We start from the raw sequence: 23763 nt of genomic DNA, 5'->3' as shown, positions 1-23763 counted from the left end.
TTTACTAATAAAAATCCAATTTATTATTCTTATGTTAATTTATTTATTTTATCTTCCATTTACAAATCATATGTTTTATTTATTAAAAAGTCAACAATTCGAAGGATGTATTGCATAAGGGCACCGAACCCCATTGTTTGTCATGTATCAAAATGATTATTGGATATAATTTAGAGAATGTAACGATTGAGAATAAAGGCATGCAGCAGCTAAAAGGGACTTTATGAGGAACATTAAGGGGTGTTTAACGACCTACTCTTTTATTATTTGCGAAATAATTTCAAAAAAGAGTTGGACTATTCACACCATTTTAAAAATCTATTGAAATTCTGTCTTGAAGTAAACTCCATCGAATAATACTAAAAAAATAAACCTTATTGCTATTAACACTCACTTTAACTTCTAAACTGCCATTCTTCTAAACAGCAATTTTTTTTCCCCCTTATGGAGTCTTGCTATCCATCACAATCTACATATTTGTTCGTTATAAAAGTTTTGTTAATTAATAAACATGAAATTTTTGCTTCTTGTTCGTTATATAATTCTTGCTACCTACCAATTTCACTTCAGTTTGTGTTTGTGCCACACGACTTTCCATCAATATCTCTTTCTATTTCTCCATTTTCCACGATTTGTTCTTCAATCTTCTCGAACTTTTAGGTATTAATTATAATAAAACCAATGTTGTTTTGATATGGAAGCAACAAAATTATTGCATGTGTTAATTCATTGTAAGATTCTTCTCTGATTCGTGTCAAATCCTCTGCAATTTCTTGGGAATGTGTGGATGTGTCTAAAAAAAAAGTTTTGTGAGAGAAAATACCGGGGTTTAGATATGTTTTTATTTTATTTTATATTATAATTAGAAGAGTGAGGGGTTTTATAAAATTTTTGAAGGGTGCTAATAGTTCCACCCTTTTAGAAGTTGGGTCTGGCCCAAAACAGCCCAGGTCGAGGTGCGGTTGCACTCAGAAACTACGCTTTTATTTTAATAATATCAAAATCAACAGTGCCCGTAACAGGAAGGATTTCGTCGATCATCAATTCTTCACCGATCGAAAGTCAAAATAAAAGACTAAGCGAAACAAAGACAACAAAAATCCGAAGAAATAAATTAACCAAAAAAGGAGGGGAAAAAAAAGAGGAAAATGGAAAGAGAGAGGGAAAGCGAATTGGTCAGGCTGTGCATTGAAGCTGCGTGTCAAAGTGGAGAAAGCGTTCAGAAATGGCGGAGACAGAGACGATCATTGGAAAGGTTGCCAGCTCATCTCGCCGACTCTCTCCTCCGCCACCTCATACGTCGCCGCCTCATCTTCCCTTCGCTGCTCGAGTAAGCAACTGTTTCTCACATAACATCTTGGCTATCTGTTTGGCTCCTTAGAAAACGAAGAAAAGTTTCGATTTTGAATGTAAATGCATAGGAAGTGAAATTCGTTTGATTACTCAGATATAGTTTATTTAATGTTTAAAAGTTCCAGCTTCTTCTGAAAATTAGAGGACAATAGTGGAAAAGTGGTGGAGAATTTTACAGAGTTTATTTGATAATTATCTTGTAACTGCACTAAATTCGTTTTTTACTTTGTAGAGTTTTCAAACATAATGCGGAGGCAATTGAACTGAGGGGGGAGAACTCTGTGGATGCAGAATGGATGGCTTACTTGGGAGCATTCCGTTACTTGCGCTCTCTAAATGTTGCCGATTGCCGCAGAGTCACCAGTTCTGCCCTTTGGGCTCTAACCGGTATGGTTAAGTGAAAGTTAATTACATGGATGTTGATCGTTTGGTCATGTTCTTCACAGGCTTTAATTAGGCTGCAGAAAATCTCTTATTTCCTTTGTTTGCTTCGTTTTAGGGATGACTTGTTTGAAGGAATTGGATTTATCAAGATGCCTAAAAGTCACTGATGCTGGCATGAAGCATCTGTTATCCATTTCAACTTTGGAAAAGCTGTGGCTTTCTGAGACAGGTCTCACTGCAGATGGAATTGCACTCCTCTCATCACTTCAAAATTTGTCTGTCTTGGACTTGAGCGGTTTGCCTGTCACTGATCTGGTGCTGAGGTCTTTGCAGGTACTATCTGTAATTTATGACTATGTATTCTGTAAAGGTAGAACTGACATCAGGGTTTTTAATGTCTGAGTTTATAACAATGGTCTTGCCCCACGTAAATTTACTTACTTGAAATGCAACACACCTGATGTTTGAAGTATGTCATTTGTAAATTAAACAATGGTGGTCACTGTTCAGTTGTGATCCTGGCTTCTTTTAATTGGTTTGTGCTGATGTACACTTTATTTTTTTTTTTATTTTTTTTTTCCGGGTGATCTTATTTACCTTGCTATTGCTAGAGAAAATGTTGTCATTTATCCATTATTTTAAAATGTTCCTTATCTGATTGTTTGCTGCTTATTCTCCAAGATATTTAAGTTAGTATGATGTGTTATGCTTTCTTTTCTAGGTACTGACAAAGTTAGAGTATCTCGACCTTTGGGGCAGTCAAGTATCCAATAGAGGTGCTGCTGTTCTTAAAATGTTTCCAAGGCTGAGCTTCCTCAATCTAGCTTGGACTGGTGTTACAAAGTTGCCAAATATATCATCTCTTGAATGCTTAAATTTGAGTAATTGTACCATTGACTCTATACTTGAAGGGAATGGAAATAAAGCTCCTCTAGCAAAGATTAGTCTAGCTAGCACTACTTTTATTAATGAGCGTGAAGCCTTTTTATACATTGAAACAAGTTTACTGTCATTTTTGGATGTATCCAATTCTTCCCTGAGCAGATTCTGCTTTTTGACACAAATGAAAGCTCTGGAACATTTGGATCTCAGCTCGAGCATGATAGGAGATGATTCAGTTGAGATGGTTGCATGTGTAGGAGCAAATTTGAGAAATCTTAATCTTAGTAACACGAGATTCAGCTCAGCTGGAGTAGGGATTTTAGCTGGTCATCTTCCTAATCTTGAAATATTATCACTATCTGGCACACAAATAGATGATTATGCGATATCATATATGAGCATGATGCCCTCACTGAAGTTCATTGACATAAGCAATACAGATATTAAAGGCATGTATCCTTCAGGGCAAATGAATGTCCTTTTTTCTGCATATTGCTTTATGATTGTTTATAATTTATTCTTGCATGCGTATGGTTATGTGATATTTCCTTCTTCTGTACTCGCAGGTTTCATTCAGCAGGTGGGTGCTGAAACAGATTTGGTTCTCTCGTTGACAGCACTGCAAAATCTCAATCATTTGGAGCGCTTGAATTTGGAGCAGACTCAAGTCAGTGATGCAACTTTGTTCCCTTTATCAACCTTCAAAGAACTAATCCATTTATCTCTCAGAAATGCTTCCCTTACTGACGTTTCTCTGCACCAATTGTCATCTCTATCAAAGTTGACTAATCTGAGCATTCGTGATGCTGTATTGACAAATAGTGGGCTTGGTTCATTCAAACCCCCAAGATCACTCAAATTGTTGGATCTGCATGGTGGTTGGCTCCTAACTGAGGATGCAATTTTGCAATTTTGCAAAATGCATCCTCGAATTGAAGTTTGGCATGAACTTAGTGTTATATGTCCGTCAGATCAAATTGGATCTAACGGTCCGTCTCCATCACGAACATCTTTGAGGGCTTCCCTAGTGAAACAAAAGCAGGATCCAATGCCTATGTCTCATTCTTTTCTAGGTGGGGTACTATTATTTTCTATGAGATACAGTTTCAAATGCATTCATCTTACATTCTTTGTTTGTTTTTCCAAAACAGATCAAAGACTTAAGTATAGCAGAGAGGAGCTACTTGAGCTGCAGTATTCATCTTTATCTCTTGCGAGGCCTGATGATAGTAGTACTCAAGACGCTATGGGATTAAGATGAAGCTTGCTATCATGTGTTGTTATATTCTCTAATCTAAGCAGAGTTTGTTTCATTTTCTTGTTCAAGAGTATGCGAGATGAAGGGTTCTTTTTGTTATCTTCTTCCCATTGTATTGGACAATCAAGAGTGTATGTGACAATATTGATTCTACCTTCTTTTTATCCATTTGTTGTAGATTAGAAGCATATATTGATATAAAATGGTAATGGTTGGTGGTTTTTGTAACGTGAAATGGGCTGGAACATCTACAGCTATTTTACTACTCGTAGAAGATGAAGATCTTCCAGTACGTGCGTAGTAACAAATTTACAGTGGAACGGGCCTGCTCTAGATTCGAATTCTAATTTGGAGAATAACTTGATATTAAACATGGATCAGGAAATAACAAATGAATGTAACTGGACAATAATGCAAGTGACGTGAAAATTTGATGGAAACTGTCATAAAAACTAGTGTTTCTTAAACTTTTTTAGAGGTTATTTTTCTCGTAGCCTCAAATTGATATGAACGATTATCGAGAAATAAATATTCATTTTGTTAATTTGCAGGATTTTAGCGGTGTTTAAAATTACAAAAAATTAATAATTGGTAAAAACGAAGAACGAGATTAATAGGAGTAATGGGCGTAGAGCAGTTGGATACTATTGGTATTTAGAGAGGTTTTTAAGTGTAAAACCAGTATTTAAAATATGGGTAGGGCTCCTCAAAACCCACCTAATTACCCACTAAATTCATTTTTAAAAATAATTTTTAATTATCAAAATACTCTTAAATCAAATTTTAATTATGGATACTAAAAAAATTGAATTTTTACTCTTTGAACCCACTTTTACATTCAATATTATACTTTTTTTGGAATTCTAAATTGATTTTTTTTAAAAATTTTTTATTAATCTTAGAACACATATAAAAGCGATTCATATTGATCTTATACTAACAAACTGTTATAGCACATTTAAAAAATAATTAACTCGTTCTTATTTACATAGTGAAATGAAATTAGCACATTCAAATGTTACGGAATTATAAAGCTGCTGCTGGAGATGAAACATGTAAATTCAACATCAGAAAAAATTATGTTTACTATCTTGCAAGACCAAACACCGGAAAGCATGATAAAGAAAAACTATGTAATTCTCACTTAGAAGAGGAAATTAAATATCAAATACAATTAGAATGAGGCAGCCATTAGTCAAACTATTTCAACATAACTAATAGGAGATAAGGTACGCGGAATGCATATCGGCCCTAGCAAAAAAAGAAAATAAAAGATTCATTACAAATACCTGTTAAAGATATTCCAAATAAATTTATTATGATTGAAATATTTGAGATTGAAGTGGAAATAATGCTCAAAATCAATTGAGACGAATAAACGAGAAATCCTAATACTAATGAATAAAAGTACTATTATTTTATAAATTGGATTTAGTAAGGGTATATTTGGGTTTTTAAGTGGGTTTATTGAGTAAAATTTAAAATTTATTTAATAAATTGGTTGATTGAGTAGTTTAGTGTGTTCCAATAGTCCTATCCTTAAAATACTTATGATGGGTTTATTAAGAAGTGAGTGTGAAAATTTTCACCCCCTCGTGAAAAAGCCCCACACTCACATACACCACACATAGACACACATATTTATTTATGAAAATGTTATAATCCAAGACTCTAGATTTTGTTAAAGTCTGAAAAAGCTATATAGTCATTTTTATTTTCTAGTGTGCAACAAGGATGTTAAAATGGAAATGTTTGTTAGAATATTAAAATATATATTTTTTATTTGTTAGTAGCATCCTTACTTTGTTAAAATGAAGATGTACTCATTAGAGAATTATTATTAACAAAACTTATTTTGAATAATAATAATAACAATAATCAAAATTATTATAATAAATAATGCCAATAATCAATTAAGGTCATTTTATTAACAATCCAATCCAATTTCAAGATAAAATAAACACACTAATGACAATACAACATGTTTTGAAATCAAGTCAAAGAAATTCAAACCATAAAATTTGTTTTGTTCAATATTTATTAAAATAAACTTTTGAATGATGAATTAGATTTTATGTTGAAGAACATTTTAAGGTATGATAATTCCACAATGAATTGTGCTAATGGGGGTTAAAAGTAGTATTGTTATACTTATTTATATTGAATGGGTGCTTAATTGTAAATTGAGTTATGGACTTTTTTATAAATAAAAAAATTATGAAAATATGAATGTTCAAAGTAAATTTTAGAGTGCAAATAGCCTTACTTTTAAAATAAAGAACCTTATTAACTTACATAATAATATGACTTAAATTCACCTAACAGTTGTTTCAAATAAGTCTAATTTATCTATCAAACAATTGAATTATTGAGATATTCTCAGGTGAAATTTAATTATATTATTATGTAACTTAATCACACCCTAAATTATAATTAACAGAAAAGCAAATGTCATTATCATGTCTAATTACGGGAACATATCATTTCAAGCAGTACAATTAATTTGAATTTATCGACTGAATAAATATCGATATGTACAGTCTGACAAGAAGCACAAGGACTTGAATGAAAAAAGAAACTTTTTCACACAGAAGCATACTCCAAAAATTATTTTCTTTCAAGAACTGGGCCTGTTTGCACTCTTGTACATGTTGTCGATTACATCCTGCGCACAAAAGTTCTCCTGTTAGTGGTATCAATACCGCATAGTTTTGCACAGAAATAAACAAATAAATATTAGGTTGGGGTACATAACAAACAAAAACAGAGACATAAATTGGCATAACTACAGCTCATAGGATAATAGATACATGGACTAAAATTTCTCTGCAGATCACCGATTCAAATTCAAGATTCAACCCTAACAGAATCTCGCAGCAAAAGCAAACTCTGAATTAACCCATTGACCACCATAATTTTGACCAGTTTCTGAAAATTTAACTGGAAGTTCACACCATAAACAAATTAAAACTAAGAGGTTTCATCCAAAGAATATTCGGAAAAAACCAGGAGGAACGTTACCTGATAATGTTTGAGCAATTGGGGCCTTTTCTTCTTATATGTTGGAGTAAGAAGATCACGTTCAATGTCGAAAGGGACAGGTTCAAGATGAACAGCTTTAATGAATTCAAAACCTTTCAACTGCCAAGATAAACAGTTGGTATCACTAAAAATCATCTTTCACAGTTCAAAATTATTTGAGGAAAATTTTATCTAATGGCAATCAACAAGGTACATGTGAAAATAATAAGTAACCTTTTTCTCTTTAGCAACTCTTGAGAGCTCTCCGAGTATGAATTCTTTTGCCTTGGGATTTTCACAGAGCGACTTGAAGTCTCCATTTACACCATTTTCAGCTGCCCATCTTTCAAGTGCGTCCTTGTTGGGGTTGACAATGGCAACAAGGAAGGACTCAAAGCTGTTCCCATACACCCATACCTGACATAGAAGACAGGAAACATGTGTTGTCAAACTCATGTGGATCTCTAGCTGTTGAATGCAAATGTAATAAACATTTAGCTGAATAATATGCACCAAACTAATCCTGACACACTGCATCCAAGCAGTTAAATATGATTTTCAGAAAAGTTAATGCCAGAATTGGTCCAGAGAGTCACTAGTATGAGTTAAAGAAACATGCAAGTCCACATGCCTATAGGCATAGGCTTCTTTATACTCTACCAAACCAGATAACACAGCACAATTTCTTCTTTTTAGAAATAAACACACCATCAGTGGGGAGTGGAGACACAGGTAATATACATAAGAAAAGAACTGTCGGAAGAATATGAAGAAGAGAAAGAAGAAAGCAACAGACTTCAACATCAAAAGGACATGCCAACTTAGGAGACAAACACATGCAACGTGAAACCATCAATTTATATATAACAAGCTGCGCGCACACATACAAAAGACAAAAGGTTGAAGAGCATACCGAATCAATAGCAGATACAAGAGCATAAATATTCTCCAAGTTTTCAACAGCAACATATTCTCCCTGTGAAAGCTTGAAAATGTTTTTCTTACGGTCAATAATTTTCAAGCTTCCATCAGGTTGCCACTCACCAATATCACCTGATGTAAAGAAAATAATAGGCAAGGTTGGGACAGAAAAATCTGAAGACAGGAAATCTTAAGTTCATTTAAGAAGAAAGAGATGTGGGCAACCTGTATGGAACCACCCATCAACCATGACTTCTTTCGTGAGGTCTTCACGTTTATAGTACCCTGAAAACACAGTACTCCCCTTCACACAAACTTCTCCACGTGGTGTACTTGAGAGGGCATCATATTCCATTTCAGGAACAGATTCTAGGCATACATCCACATTTGGTACTGGAGGACCCACAGTACCAATCATTGACATCTCATTTGGCAGTGACACAAAAGTCCCGGCACAAGTTTCAGTCAGACCTATATTCACATAAAAGTTGATTAAACTATCAAAGATCACAGCATCACAATCAATCTAAAGAATAAGGTCAACAACTGAAATACAAAGAACAATATGGCAAGCTAATTTCGAAAGACACTTTACCATATCCCTGCAGGACATGAGCACATGCCACCACCCGCAGGAAGGTTTCTACATGAGGAGTAAGGGGTGCTGCTCCAGACAGAATAAGCCGTACACGCCCACCAAATGATTGCTTTACCTGAGAAAATCATACAAATCAATAATTTTGGTCGTGAAAAATCTGTTTAGAATCACTTTGCAAAGTTCTTTTTTTGGTGCGGGAATAATGAATATTATTGAATAGTTCCCATCACCTTGTCAAATACTATTTTGTCAGCAATAGGGGATGCCTCGACATGTTTATGCCCCTTCTTCAAGTTATGGAATTTACTGCAGTACTTATCAAAAATCAATCAGAACCACATAACAAAACAGCTCAAAAATGACATCTGGTCAATAAAAGGAACCAATAAAATGAAAGTCTTAACACCACAATCCTCAACTACAAAAATTTGCCAAATGCAGCAATAAATTCAATGTAACTGGCCAATGACTCAGAGAAAAAAATTTCAAGGTGGCATTGAACATGTGAAAGGAATGATGGAGTGAGCTGTCTGCCTCTCAGATTCACTTACATGTAAGCAGACGAAATGATTATTACTCATTATTCAAGGCATAAGATGGTCATTAATCAAATATCTAAAAGTCTGTTATATGCTCTTCGGATGGTAATTATGTAGCTCAAGAGCTGGGTAGAGATTTACCACTTGATAAATATCTACAATCCCTATATGCTCTTCAGATAAGACTGATTATGTAGCTTATGAGCATGACAGAAACCCACCGACGATGATATGATTTGAGAGGAGAGGAGAGATTTATAGTAAAGCAGTTGGAGAATTTAAGCTCAAGCAATATATGCATAGATTCAAAAGAAAATTTTTTGCTGTTCACTTTTCCTAAGCAAACTAAATATAACTTACTATGAGTATGCAATATTAAATAATGTCTTTTTTAATAAGCCGCCTGAAGAAATCTTCTGATTCAAACCTGAAGACACAAACAACAGTTAGGACATAACAAAAAACAGGGAAAAATTAGAAATTAAAAATTAAAAAGATTAATAAAATAAAGAAATTAACCAAGTTCGTGCCAATTTGAAGTAGAAAGTATAGCGTCCTTGGGGTAAACATAAAAAAATCTCTAAGCCTATGGCCAAGCTGGATGGAAGAATGAATCCTTGCATGAGTTTGAGGCCACACAAGGAGCCCACCAAATACCTTCGCTACCCAACTACATTTTGGTCCCAATATAGTATGGATCATCTACATGAATTCTACTCCCCCATCACATGGTATACCAAAAAAAATTACTTATAGTTATCTAGAAGCTAGTTCTTTTTCACTACATGTACCAACATATATATCTTTTTCTACCCTCACCCAGTCTCATTTCAACATCTTTTTGTTAACATTCCAACAATTGAACATTGGAATGTCAGAAACTGACAAATCAAGCCAGGACCCATACTCTGAACATGCAGTATTTTGTCTGAGAAAATAATTTGAGATAACATACAGAAAGATACAAATACAATAACTACAGTTCAGGCACCACCCAGCTAAAAAGAAGTAACAAAAATACAGGCAGGATGACTTCTTTTTTCACTATACCACCAAAAGCATATGGATATTATGTTATCAAGATTCAGATATCCCTTGTAATTACTCCTGATACATAAACTGCAAACAAACAAAGCCTCAGCAAATCCAGGATAGAAAAGTTTACCCGAGTATATTCTGTCTAGTACACGAGGAACAGCACAGAAAATAGTTGGTTTGAGCTCTCCGATGTCTTCAAGCAATAATTTGACATCCTTAAGAAACAAACAATATAAGCAATTACTCTATCGAACTCTTACTTTCATAGAAAGGGGTGGTACTAGTAATTATACTCACCCCACGCCAGAACCCTATAGCAGCACCATTGGATATGAAAACTTCCTCAATTGCCCGGTCAAAAATATGCGCAAGAGGAAGATAAGAAACATATACATCCTCCGAAGTTAACTGTTAAATTTCAACAAACAAAATTTTTAAATAGAAATCCAGCACAACAGATAAATCAATTTAATGAAATATATAAGCACGTTATATTAAAAGCAAATAAATCATTATGTTCCAGCTTCTGACATTAAATAGTTTAGTGACTACAGTCAGGGAACAATCACCTTCTCATTCACACTCTCCAAAAGGCATTTCACTCCAGCTATAAAAGTAACAATGTTCTCATTTGAAACCATCACTCCCTTTGGATCACCAGTTGTTCCACTAGTATACATAATTGTACAGATGTCATTTTTCTTTTTCACAGGTAGATCAAATTGTTTATTCTCTCCCTGTGGGAAACAGATATAAATTGAATCAGAATCAAATGTCACATCAAATAAAAAAGAAGAGAAAATCATCTGCTGCTGAATATCAATCATAAATTCATAATGGACAACAGAGAAGTAAACCAAACAATCATGAACTATTTATGTGCATACAATGCTCAGTAAAATAAATCCATCATGCCTAACATCTGAATAATATTCCATCTTTCACTCAAGAGGCACACATAAAGGATATTATCAAGCTATAAAAGCCTTTCACAATCACATGCAGTACATTATTCAAATTGAATCACTGCATTATCATGAACAGATCAATGATTTGAGAACTAATTCCCAGAAATCAAGGGCATGACAGATCAGCAACCGTATAACAAATTAATAGACCTGAAGGTCATTGCTAGAAATTTACAGTTGGATATATTAGATATACAGTCATATCTAACATGAGAGCTAGTTTTATACAGGCAGGAGAAATAAAATAAAAGAGAAAAGACCTCTGACGCTATAAATTAAAAAATAACAGACAAAAATGACCTACCAGTTGCAAAAATTCGTCCCACGAATATACAGCCAAACCATACTTCTCAATCTCTTCCCTCTGCTCAGGTTTAACCTTGCTAAAGCTCACAATTGCTGCATGATGAATTTTTTACAGTTAGCTTTGACGACTACAAACCTGAGAAGGATATAACTTCAAGGAAAGTGATACTTACTTTTTAAATGCTCTGTGGTCTTGGGAAATGTTTTAAGCATCTGAAAGGGGAAAAATGTAGCCATAGATGAGAAGTAGGTTCCTTGGAAATAATATTACAAAATTCTTAGATTGTAATATTTGCCCGCCATAAAGTAAGCATTTCTGAGTATTACATAAGTACAAAGTAATTATTGGAAAATAGTACCGTTATAAACTGATATTTTAATTGTGAAAACCGTAAGAGTATCTAAAAACTGATATTTTACCCTAATAAAACTTAGCAAAACAATGTACATCCGCAAACTAATACTAAACATATAATATGTGTACCTCAGGAATCTTTTTTTCCTCTACAAAAGCAATTGAAACCCCTGAATGGCATATAATAAACTCCACAGCACCAGCACCTAAAATATGAACATTAAGCGGTTAAATAATCATAAAGAAAATACTTGGCATGATACTAAATGGCACCTAAGTCACCATCATTACTCATGATCAAACCGAAAAGAATCGTGTACTAAGTGAGAAGATACATTCAAAAGTGATAGTGAGATTACAAGCATGCTTAGCTCACCGAAGAGATAAGTGCTTACCTAAAGTGTCGTACAGAGGGACACAATGGAGGCCGAGAGCATTGCAAGCCTGCATCAATTTTGGAGTCAAAATAATATCAGTGTGACTCTAGCACTCATATTTGAACCAAGCAGTATACCAAGTTCACAACCCATACTGAAAAGGAACAAATTCATTCACCTCCATGCCGATAATCCACTCTGGGCAATTGACACCGTAAATACCACATTTTCCTCTCTATAAACCATCAAAAGTAAATACGTAAGAGCAAATATACTAATAAAAAGAATTAAATAATCTTCCAACAAGACCAAGAAGCTTACTTCCTCAACACCACAAGTGCGGATGGCATTTACAACTTTGATCACCAAGTCGTATACTTCTTTATAAGTTTTCCACACATATTTACCAGCCTGCAAACAGAGATCCAATATCCATAATTAAGGAACTAACTAACTTAAATGTCATTGAAATCTCCTACTCAATACAAAACTCAATCCTCAAAATCACACAATTCGTCTAAAAGCCAAATACACCTTTCCATCTACAATCTCGCGTTGACCAAGCATCCGATTGTTTGGATTTCTCTCCACCGCCATGCTGCAACAATAACATAAAATCACAAACTAATAAGCGAAAAAAATACTTGCATACATCCACTTAGTTTTTTTTTTTAATAATTTTTCTCTGCAACCAAACACAGTCAAGAAAAATCTCACCGGAAAACGTCCCAACAACTCTCCATTCCCGGAATCGGAGCCGGAAATCCATCCTTAGCAAAAAGACTCCGATACACCGGACCTATCGAAGGCCTTCCGCCGCTCGCCTCCTTCGCCTTCTCCACTTCAACAACATATTTCATGTTACTCATGTTCGATCGCACAAAAACTCCTCTTTCTAATTTTTTTTTCTTTCAATTTATTTTCAGCTCTTTCGACTCTCGGGCTTTAAATAATAACGATAATATTGAGTTAATTAATTTGGTGGCCGTGGGTGGCCAAATAGGAGAAAATGCGAGCAAATTTGAAATTTCTTTTATGTGAATTTGTGGACTTCGTCGTAGTAGCTGGATTTTGACTTTTAGTTGAGAGAACCACCCGCTTTTCTTTCTCTGGCTTCGTTTGTGATGCAGAGTTTTCTATTTATTTATTTATTTTTCTCTGGGAGTTATATTAGATCAAATTTTTGGTCAATATAAGCAGGATTTTTCCGTTTTTTAATTGTCACTTTCTCATTTCAGACTGGACTGCGTGTATTTACTGTTTTGACCTCCATTACGATCAAGACAACATCTAAAAAATACAACCGATGCAACTTGGCACTTGCAAGGGTGGGTGTATTTATATATTATAAGTTTATAACGTGTGATTTTAAATCAAATTTGAATTTTTTTTTTTTGAGACTGATTAATCATCAGATTACTGATGTACACAGATATTTACAACAACTGTTTATTGTAGCAGAGGTATTACACTGATATTTACAATCAGCATGATTGGGACTTACATTATTACAATGAATTCTATGAAGTACATGCTCAATACAAATAACCCCTCACAGGAGAGGATGTCCATACTCCACTTGCATTTCGCAAGGGAGAATGATATAAAGAACATTTAGCCCCCACAATACTTTTTGCAATCAAATTTGAATTGAAAAATACAAAGAGGACTCGTTCTTGTTTTGTCTTATTTGGGTGGCATTTTGATTTGTTCGTCTTGAATAGGCCAAATAATTAGGATAAAATAAAGAGTATAAAAGAGTAATAAGATACTAAGATGCATCTTATAATAGAGTATAAAATATCATAATACTTGGAAATATTTTTATAAATAAGGAGAGTATAAGGTGTCGAATAAAATTTGAAATTTGTTAAGACATAAAAGATCTAAGGTAAGGTGCGACTGTTGCACTACCACCGGAAAATATGGAGAGTATAAGGTGTTTGATAAAATTTGACATTTGTCAAGATATATAAAAGAGAAAAATTGGGAAAAAGTACAACTGTTGCACTTGTGCCACACCACAGCCGGTTACGGCTTTGCGAGCTAGTTGTTCTAGATGTCTCGGGTAAATTTGAAAAAAAAGTTCGACTTAGCGCGTGAAAAAATACAATATAATGCAGAGATAGAGATATGTTCGTTCAATCAACTGCTTGTCATTTTAGTATTCCTATAATACCTTATTAATCCCCTGATATCATAAAAATTTTTAGAGTCCAATTATGTTAGAACTGCTCTACAGTAAAATAATATTTTTATAAGTGCATAATTAAAATTATAATATATTATTTATTATATTTTACGTGTGAAAATAATTTATATTTTATATTAGAGTAAGTAAAGTAATCGTGGCCAAATTTTTAATATTATCACGCTAAATGCATGTGTCATTATATAATAAATCGTGTTGCAAGCATCATTCATGGACGAGGCTATTATTTATTAATAAAGTAGTTGACATGGTCTCTTCAAAAAAGAAAAAAAAAAGGTTGGTGGCATGGTAATACATTAAGATTAATAATTAATAAAATTAAGAGCCATCGAGACACATATAGAAGGACTAAGTTTAAATTAACCTGACAATAAAATTACATGCAAACGCTCTCATTTTTTTTATATAAATAGGTTGTTAAATGGTTTAATTTAAAATAATCAATATAAAAATATTATTAAACTATAATACTAGATAATCTAACAGCGTATTCAGATTAAAAAAATAAAAAATAAAAACTTCTGCATTTAAAAATGATTATAAACATATATATTTGGATATTAAATCTAGTGTTATATTATCATAAGACAGATTTTTTTATTGGAGAGATTGCGAATCTAACTGCATAACCTTTTCAATTAAAAAAAGAAAAAATTGTCATGTGATTCATTGCAGCGTTCGACATATATATAATTCTTTTTTTATTCCCTGAAAAATTGAAACCAGATCCATAGAACTTGGCAGTGGCTCCGACTCAATAATCTGATATCGTCAGAAATATTAATAATTTTCCGTCTTCAATATAATTTTTTAACCTTTATACTAAAACCGAGGCACATGCCCCATACATGTACACAGAAGTAATTATGCCCCAAACTGGGATTATAATAATACAAGTATGAATTAATAAAAAGTGATGGCATGTCATCCTCATGCACGTTCAAAATTTCTATGTTCTTACACATACATATGAAAAATGTTGTTCTTTAACAAAGAATATATTACTTCAGCAAAATCCAAGCATATCATCTTGATTGTGTTCAAAAGAACTAAAAAACATATCATCTTAATTGACGTTCATTCTTATTTGCATTTGTTCTATTTTTATGCCGATTTTCGCATTTTGTTCTTTACCTTCTTTTAAAATATCTTCTTAATTTTTAGGTAAAAAGACAACTACACTCTCAAAAATTAGAGAAATGATCATGGAGACCTCTAAATTTTGAAGTTAAGATATCATAATACCGGTAACTAATAAAATTGACTTTAAATTTTTTTTAATGAATACAAATGTAATTTAAATAGTTTAATTTGTCTAGTAGACTATTAGAATATTGTTTAATATACAAAGTAAATTTTAAAATGTAAATTATTATATTTATTTTAATAATATATTTGTATTTATTATACAGTTCTTTAAATAAATCTCTTGGGTTAAATAGATTTTACAATAAACAAAATATTATCTCATGTGGTAATAATATTAAAATTATTTTATATAATATCAAAAATAATTTAATTTTTTATATATTTTTTTAATATTATATGTTTCTTTTTATTTAAAATTTAGTTTAATATAATTTAAGATTGTAAAGCATTAAAATATTTTTTAAATGGTTGAAATTATTTTAAAACATTTATAATGTTACATTTATTTTAATATTTTATTTCTATTTATTATAAATATAAAACATTGAAGTCAAATTTTTTAAAGTAATAGAACCAAAGGGTATTGTGGTTAAAAAAGAGTTTGGATGTCTCTTATTAAAAATTTAAGAGTCTATATAGTCATTTTTCAAAATTTTAAGAATACAAATGTCAATTTTCTTAACATCACACACACACAAATACATACATACATATACACACACCACACACACACACACACACACACATATATATATATATATATACATATAGAGAGAGAGAGAGAGAGACGCACAACTTGATGAATGGTTCAAATATTAATGTCAAATAGGAAAGGGAAACGCTAAGAAAGCATTGATTCAACGCCCTATCACCAAGGTTACTCAATGCATTGAGTTTACAAACTCGATGCAGACACAAGAATGGAATTTTATTAGTTATTAGTTACACGCTGTTCATTTTGAATTCTTTTGATATTAAATTCTGAGGAAAAGTAAATAAATTCTCCGACTGACCATTTGGGCAATGAAACCGTCATCTAAGAACATTCAAAGCCAGACTTGCTTTGAATGAAAACATTTGTTGATCATTGAAGTCGTCTGTATTATGTTTCTGTTTGGAATTGGAGTGTTGTAGGTTTTAAGATATAACTACGGTGGAAAAATAAAATTGTAACTATGAAACAAATATTAATAGTATGTAGTAAATATAAAATTTAAATAATAATTTAATAAAATTATTAAAAATATAATATATATTTTTATTATACAAATGAAAAATCATATTAATACATCTTCTAAGGTACAACAGTTAGTGTTTATCAAACATTTTAATATTGTATCTTAAATTATACAATTACTCAATCTCAACCTCAAACAAACCTTATATCTATTTGATTGCCTTCATGATTTTTTTTCAAATTATTCTTCTTAATTACTAGCACGTATTATACAATCATATTTCAGCTAATAATTACATCGGATGTCTATTGGACTATGTGCATCTATTCTATGATAACAAATATTAGAAGGACACCTATTCCTCCCACAAATTAGTGAGAGAGATATTCACATCTATCCAAATCTTATTTGGGAGAGGACGGCAGGACGCTGGAGTCCTTCGAAGAGGAGTCGAAATGTCGAATCGCAGTTCTTACATAATTAAAGTTGTTTTAATCTTTTCTATTGTTAAATAATTGTTGGCAACATTCATGCTTTAGGAAACTGACAGCATGGGTGCCCAATTTTCAAATTGGGTGGTAGGTCGGTAGGAGGAGCAGGCGAGCAGCCACCGTCCGAACCAATATGAGTTATCAGTAAATTTCCTTTCAATAAATGTAAGGATGAGAATTTAGACTGTGATTATCCTATTAATTTAACTTTTGTGCGGCCCCACGATTAGACAATCGTCATTTTCAAGTTACTTTCAGGATTATCTTTGAATTGTTCAGTTGTCACTACACATTATTGAAGAAAATAAAGTCATATTCCGAACACATTTTAATACAACAGGCACAGGCACTGCACTATTGTATTTGTTTAAGATGATTTAAACAACCATGCATATCCGTCTACCAGGCATTCTACTTTCCAATATTGAACATGAAAAATTGCAGTGCACTTCAGTACTGAACTATTCTGACAAATACATATCATTTTGCAACCCGGTACTCTATGCAGATAACATATCTGTTACCTATGCCGACACCCCAAATCATTGTCAGGAAAATTCTCAATTAATTCCATTACACAAATTATTAGCGGGCTAACGGCAAAGCTTTAGCGCTATTTTCTCCCTATCCATAGCACTAATCCAATTAAATAATATACGAATAATCTATCTGACAAAAAAATTACCTTAAGTTTGACAACAAGTATAACCTCATCCTACGTAATTGGGAAGGTTTCAGTTCTGAATTTGAAAAGCTTCTTCACCTCTTCTTGTTCTTCTTTCTTCCCTTTACTTGTTTCTCTAGACTTCGTATTCTCTGACTGAGGACGGCAGATGAAGATATTTTTTGTTCTGTACTTTTTGGTTGTTCGGCAGTTACGGAAGCAGATGCCTGCCTTGCAGCTTTTGCTTCACTCGCTTGTTTGATTGCAGAGAACAGAGAGAAGGAAGGCTTCGGATCAGTCGTTTGTTGAACCACAGGTATTTCAGGAACACCCAGCATCTTCTTTACTCCAGGAACTTTAAGCACTGGGAATTTAACAGAGAATCGATTAGTTAAGGTTAGAAACAAGGATTTCGGCAAAGTCAAAAGTCAAGTTACAAAAAGTACATTATGCAAGTAACGCTTTTTGTTTAAGTAGCAAAAACCACTTTCAGTCTCCTATAAGCTTTAAGAGTGAACAAACTCACCTAGCCCATACACAAGCGAGAAAAAGTTTGATGTAATCCAATAACAAAATATAGCCTGAAAAGAGGTACACAAGCACAGCATCAGCAATTCCAATAGCACCAGAGCAATCATCAAAATAAGAAAATAGGGATAAACCTTAATTAATCTACTCTTTTTAAGGAAACAAGTACGCAAAAAAATCAAATGTATGATGGAAATTTAAGATCACTAACTTATATCTTTAAAGTTTCAATCATATTTAGGAGAATGATTAAACACCCTCATTTTCGATGACCATAGGGCACAATAGTGAAGCACTAAGTTATTCTAGAAAGACTTGATTCCCCATAGACGATAGAGAATCTTAATGCCCTGAATCAGAAAAGCAAAGATATCTTTCCTACTCAATAAGAAAAGAAGACGCCATATTATCATGGAGATTGGCCCAGAACTGCTGCAATCTAAAACAAACTAAAAATGAATACATAATTTCAGGGCCCATCGGCAATTTAATATTAACCACTGACAGTTTTTCACAATGTCACCTCAATAACAGATGCCATAAAAATGATTATGCTCTAGCAAAGAAATAGCAGGATTACCTTAGGAAAAGTCATTGTCAATGGAATAGAGAGAACAGCAAAGCCCCTTGAAATATTTTTCATGGTTACAGCAGCAGGATTTCCTTCCAAACCTTCTTGCATGTTGCACTATGAAAGGTTAATGTAAGTGAATTAAATGCATAAAAAAAATGAACGAAGCAAGATTAACGAGAAAATTATACACAGAAGGCTAAATCAAGAGTATTAGAGGATAATTGTATGCTAGTTCAGTTCAATCTCACACGTCAAAAGAGTGCCTTACCTCTACTGTTATCAAGAAACTCAGGCCAGTCAAAATTGGTAAGATGTAAAAACTATCCGGAGTTGAGAGATCTGTGAACCAGAACGCTCCACCATTTTTGAATGAGGGGACTTTCTCTGCCATGTTCGAAATCTGTTGTGGGAGAAGGCGCCATAGATAAATATAAAATGTAAACAACAAAATCTCAATCAAATAATCAACTCCTGAAACATTCAACAGATTGTATTGGAAAAGAAAATCTTACCGCAAGGAAGAAACTGATAAACACTGGTCCTTGAATAAAAAGTCCTTTCAATGGAGTTAACGGGTGCACACCATATCTGTTCCAAATTATATAAAAAATGAAAATGTCTCAAAAAACATTTTAATAACTGACAAAGAAATACAGACATAATCAAGGGTCCGGCTACGGTGCAACGGTGGTACTGTGCCACCATTGCACCATAGTTTTCTCCCATAATCAAATGGCTTGCACACCATATCTGATCCAAATTATATAAGAAATAAAAATTTCTCGAAGGACATAGAGGAACTGGTGCAGAAATAAGAAATCATCAAATGGCTTGCATATAGGTTGAATCTTGTAGTATAATTAAGGTGTTGCAAACTAGAGCTCATAATCATTAGACGACTCACAGATACATATAACCTTATGTATTACATCTGATGAGGGTAATACTCTTCAATAATATCAATTGCTAACATTAATCAACGATAGCATCCTTTTGATAAATATTGAAAGAATTAAGATGACAGTGGGCAATTGCCTCATCTATAATCCTCTTGAACAAAGTCTCGGTGCATGATTATACTTAATCTGCTTTACAAGTAAATGAAAGAATAAAGCCGTGCCCATATCCACAAGAATATGATACAAACTTGCATCCACGATATATGCCTAGCAGTCAAAATGTTCAGTAATAAATATGTTCTATTTTATAGTACGTCATTACTGAAACTTTATACGACTGACTTTGTTGGTAGCAGTGAGTAATTAGGCTATGAAAGATACCCAACAAATTCATTAATCATCACTGTTTACCCCTTGCAGAGCATGGAAAGGTTACTTACTCCTTAAAAAGATTCTGCATCTGTTTTTGACCGTCAGCCACAGCCATTGGGTCCATAGCCTGAGCAGGAAAAAAGAAAGTGCAGACTATGTCAGAAGAAAAACATTTGCAGAAAACCAAACCCTACCATTTCCACATAAGTAATTCTATGTCAAAGCAAGCCTGTCACAAAAACTTTCTGCAACAGCAAGAGATTTAGTCCTGGTTCTACTGCACTGGCATCACGTTTCACCCAGATACTTCAAGCTTGTACCAGCAGGTTTATAGGTTTTTCAATGGTAAATAATTCAAGGAATTTGTATCACTAAACCAAATAAGTCTGTTAAATATAGAGCCAAGATCCCAAACCATAGTATTCACAAATTGTGTGTGTGTGTGTGTGTGTCTCTCTCTCTCTCTCTATATATATATAGGGTCTCATTAACTACAGAAAACAGCTGAAAAGGGTCCAAAGAATATGCCCCAACATTATGTATATGATCTTAGCAAGTGATACTGTGATAGTATAAGAAGAGAAGAAATGACCGTCACACCTTATCTTGCATATCTTGCTTGATTTCCTCCAAGCGCGGTCTCATTAACTGTAGAAAACAAGTGAACAACCGAGGATTACACCCTCTATATATGTGCAAATAACGACAAAGTAGAAGGAATTGGGGTGAGAGTAAAAGAATCACTGTATTCTGTTTCAAAAACAACTACTGCAAACTCAACTGTGATTACCTCTGGTTCAAGTAGCATTGAGTTCCAAATTATATAGCATAACAATAGAAAGAGAGGGGCAGACCAGGGGAGAGATAAGAAAGAGGAAACAAAAAAGGTTTGCAGGTACAAATAAGGTACATACGGTCAATTTTGAAGTTGATTTGAGTTGATTGATCAAAAGTGGAACAGTTGCTGTCCGAATCAAAAGAGTTGTCACAATTATGGAAGCCCACCTGAAAAAAATAATAATCTACATCAGGGGGACGAAATAAAATGCTTACGTACAGAAACTTGTGACAAACGTACAACTACTACCACAAATATCTGACTAAGATACGAAATTATTAAGTCATTCACGCATATTACATTCTAGAAAAAATGGGGGCATCCCTTTTTGACAGTTTTCAGGTAAAGAAATGCAAATAGCTGCTTACCAATTAAAGCCGGTAAAATTATGCATTGCATCAATAAAATGCTGTAGAGCTGCAACAGGCAAGAAAGAATCAGCAGCAGCAATGGCAACCTCATTCACAGCTGGAGCTTGGTTAGCAATAGCTTGCACTGTCGTCTCCGTGAAAACATCAGCCACATCGCTGATCAATTCTATCTTATCTGCTCCTTCTCCAACCGTAGTTGACATATACCGACAAAAAGCAGAACCCACACTCGGAACGAGAGAGAACTGTGAAACCCTTTGACTGTGGAAGAAATTACCCAACCCATACGAATTATTTAAACTGCTTCCAAACGACCTCGATTGGATGAAGCTATGGATATTAGTTCGAGACAAAGTTTCATCAGGAGATTTTTGTTTATGATCGTGGTCGTAGATAATGTAGTTAAATGATGGATTATAAGCTCGAGCAATAAGGGTTGCTCTCGTAGTCAGGCTTCGCCGATAAGCCATTGTTACGAGAATCTACGGGCTCAGGTAACGGAAACTGTAAAATAAGAAAATTAGCGGCAGTCTTTAATAAATGATGGGGTTTTGAAATTCAAAATTACGTTAGATACTGCAAACGAAAGAAAGCTAAATAAATTATGATACTACATAAAATACAGATCAAGACTAATAAATTAATTTTTTTAATTAAAAAATTAATAAACGGAGAGAATCATGCAAAGGGCTTACCGTGTCAGTAGAAGTTGCTGAGGTGAAGTAGTACTGGGAAGTATCTGGTGCTGACCGAAGACGAAGAGGCTCGAGTCCAGAGATTAGAGAGAGCTGCAGGGTTTTAGGTTCGTACCAGATGAGGGTAATTCCGTCATTTGCCATTGGACCAAGTAATGGGCTTAACCAGTTCATTGGGAGTGCACTTAAAGAGTCTTAGTGGACGGACTTGGGTGTTTGAAAGTTGAAATGCGGGGTTAGTACTAACTGCACCCTAGTACTTTTTTGCGAAGACACCTCCCACGATGAGGTGCAATAATAATAAATATCATTCGAAAATAATAACTTTTTATTTAACACATAATTTATTCTCGCCACTCGCGAGTTATCAGTTCTGTGCTTATTATATACACACCTCACCCGTGTTGGTCTATTTTGAGAAAATAATATGGGCGCATGACTCAAAAATTTAGCAGTTGATTTTGGTTGTAAGATATTTTTGTGATTATTAATGGGTAATAATATGTAGTGATAACATTGTCTTTTGAATGATTTGGAAATTGTAACTCAAACTTTTGCAACAGAAGTTACGATTTATGAAACATAATAATCAAATTCAATTCAAGCGATGTCTCGTTCCCAATTTATAAATAACACTTTTATGTCCACGTACAATGTATTCACCGTATTTAATTTTATTTGTATGTATAAGTGTACTTATCTTATATATACTTTTTATGTGCAAATAGCATTATTCTTAGTTGTCTCATGGCAGCCCAAAAATCTTTGGTGAATGTATAACTTGGTGGCTGCGGACGAACTCGTTTTATTTATTTCATTTAGGTAATTAATTAAAAATTTAAAATAGTTAAGAATTGAAGCTAGCTAGAGTGTGAATATATGTTAAAGAATACATGTACTTTTATTTGATTTTATTTTATTTTTAGTCAAGAAACTAACTAGCCAGTACATAAACCAGCAGGTTTCGCTCGCTCGCACGAACAGCTAGCATTATTTAATTTATTTATTCCATCGGTGAACTCTTTGTTCGTTCCTTTCAATTAATCAAGCCCTGAAATAAGAGAATTATCAATGCGAGGATACATTGGAGCCACAGCCTCAAGGCACTCGCAGATCGACTGCCGAGCGGCCATGTTATTCTGGTATGGCATCGGGGACTTGACTCCTGCGCAGCAAGAATCCGATGGCTTTGCTTCATTTTTCACCAAGTATGGGACGCAAGGGTTCAACTCGTTTACTACTGAGTTACAAGCTGGTACAGCTGATGGACTCGCCCGGGCCCCATGAGTCAGTAGGAGAATAATGGAAATAATCCTGAGCAAAACACTAATAAGTTGTGGAGACATTTTGGTGTACTTTAGATATATATATATATATATATATATATATATATAGGTAGATAGATATGATTATTGATTCTGATCTTTGTATCTGTGTTCATATAGATGATCTTATTTGAACAATTTAAAATTTGTATCATTATTGAATTGTAATATAATTTTTCAATTGAAGTCTATATATAACAGACTTCTTAATTTTGTTATTTTCCTAAAATTAGGATTTAGGTCTTTTATTTTTAGGGAGATTATTTAGGAAATAAGCAGTTGTTTTGGAAGCAAGTCAGATTTTTTTTTTTCTTTTTTTCAAATATGGTACCTACCACAACTTGTTATAGGAGTACAATCCATCTCTATAAATAAGCTCGTGTTCCACACAATAAAGATAGTTCACAGAAATTAAAATCTTGGTGCGGGTGATGCAACTTACCTCTTTCTCACTTCTCACTTCTGCC

The 23763-nt window shown here is 33.6% G+C and overlaps 3 protein-coding genes across 3 annotated transcripts; 1 reads left to right on the top strand and 2 right to left on the bottom strand.

Annotated features, from left to right (window-relative positions):
* The first annotated feature begins 953 nt into the window (after positions 1-953).
* LOC18048121 (chaoptin) lies at positions 954-4041 on the top strand. The gene is made up of 6 exons (XM_006439292.2): positions 954-1330; positions 1586-1740; positions 1853-2070; positions 2459-3068; positions 3186-3692; positions 3771-4041. The coding sequence occupies exons 1-6, from the start codon at positions 1149-1151 to the stop codon at positions 3878-3880; spliced, it is 1782 nt and encodes a 593-aa protein (XP_006439355.1). The 5' UTR covers positions 954-1148; the 3' UTR covers positions 3881-4041.
* A 2285-nt stretch (positions 4042-6326) lies between these two features.
* On the bottom strand, positions 6327-13174 carry LOC18045992 (long chain acyl-CoA synthetase 4). Its single transcript, XM_006439291.2, has 19 exons — positions 12718-13174; positions 12535-12598; positions 12322-12411; positions 12179-12235; positions 12019-12067; positions 11753-11829; positions 11442-11481; positions 11267-11361; positions 10564-10731; positions 10292-10402; positions 10122-10209; positions 9317-9383; positions 8648-8723; positions 8415-8532; positions 8045-8290; positions 7812-7951; positions 7133-7315; positions 6899-7018; positions 6327-6542 (listed from the first exon to the last, which is right to left on the bottom strand). Exons 1-19 carry the CDS (start codon positions 12867-12869, stop codon positions 6495-6497), a joined length of 1989 nt encoding a protein of 662 aa, XP_006439354.1. The 5' UTR covers positions 12870-13174; the 3' UTR covers positions 6327-6494.
* Positions 13175-17424: 4250 nt separating this feature from the next.
* LOC18045991 (mitochondrial inner membrane protein OXA1) lies at positions 17425-22104 on the bottom strand. Its single transcript, XM_006439290.2, has 10 exons — positions 21972-22104; positions 21274-21780; positions 20982-21072; positions 20668-20715; positions 20136-20194; positions 19309-19384; positions 19065-19196; positions 18803-18910; positions 18221-18275; positions 17425-18058 (listed from the first exon to the last, which is right to left on the bottom strand). The coding sequence occupies exons 2-10, from the start codon at positions 21744-21746 to the stop codon at positions 17790-17792; spliced, it is 1311 nt and encodes a 436-aa protein (XP_006439353.1). The 5' UTR covers positions 21747-21780; positions 21972-22104; the 3' UTR covers positions 17425-17789.
* Between the last annotated feature and the right edge of the window lie 1659 nt (positions 22105-23763).

This window comes from Citrus clementina, unplaced genomic scaffold (assembly GCF_000493195.1).
Source record: "Citrus clementina cultivar Clemenules unplaced genomic scaffold, Citrus_clementina_v1.0 scaffold_3, whole genome shotgun sequence".
In the NCBI taxonomy this organism is placed as follows: Eukaryota; Viridiplantae; Streptophyta; class Magnoliopsida; order Sapindales; family Rutaceae; genus Citrus; species Citrus x clementina.
This window is presented reverse-complemented; position numbering and strand designations above follow the sequence as displayed.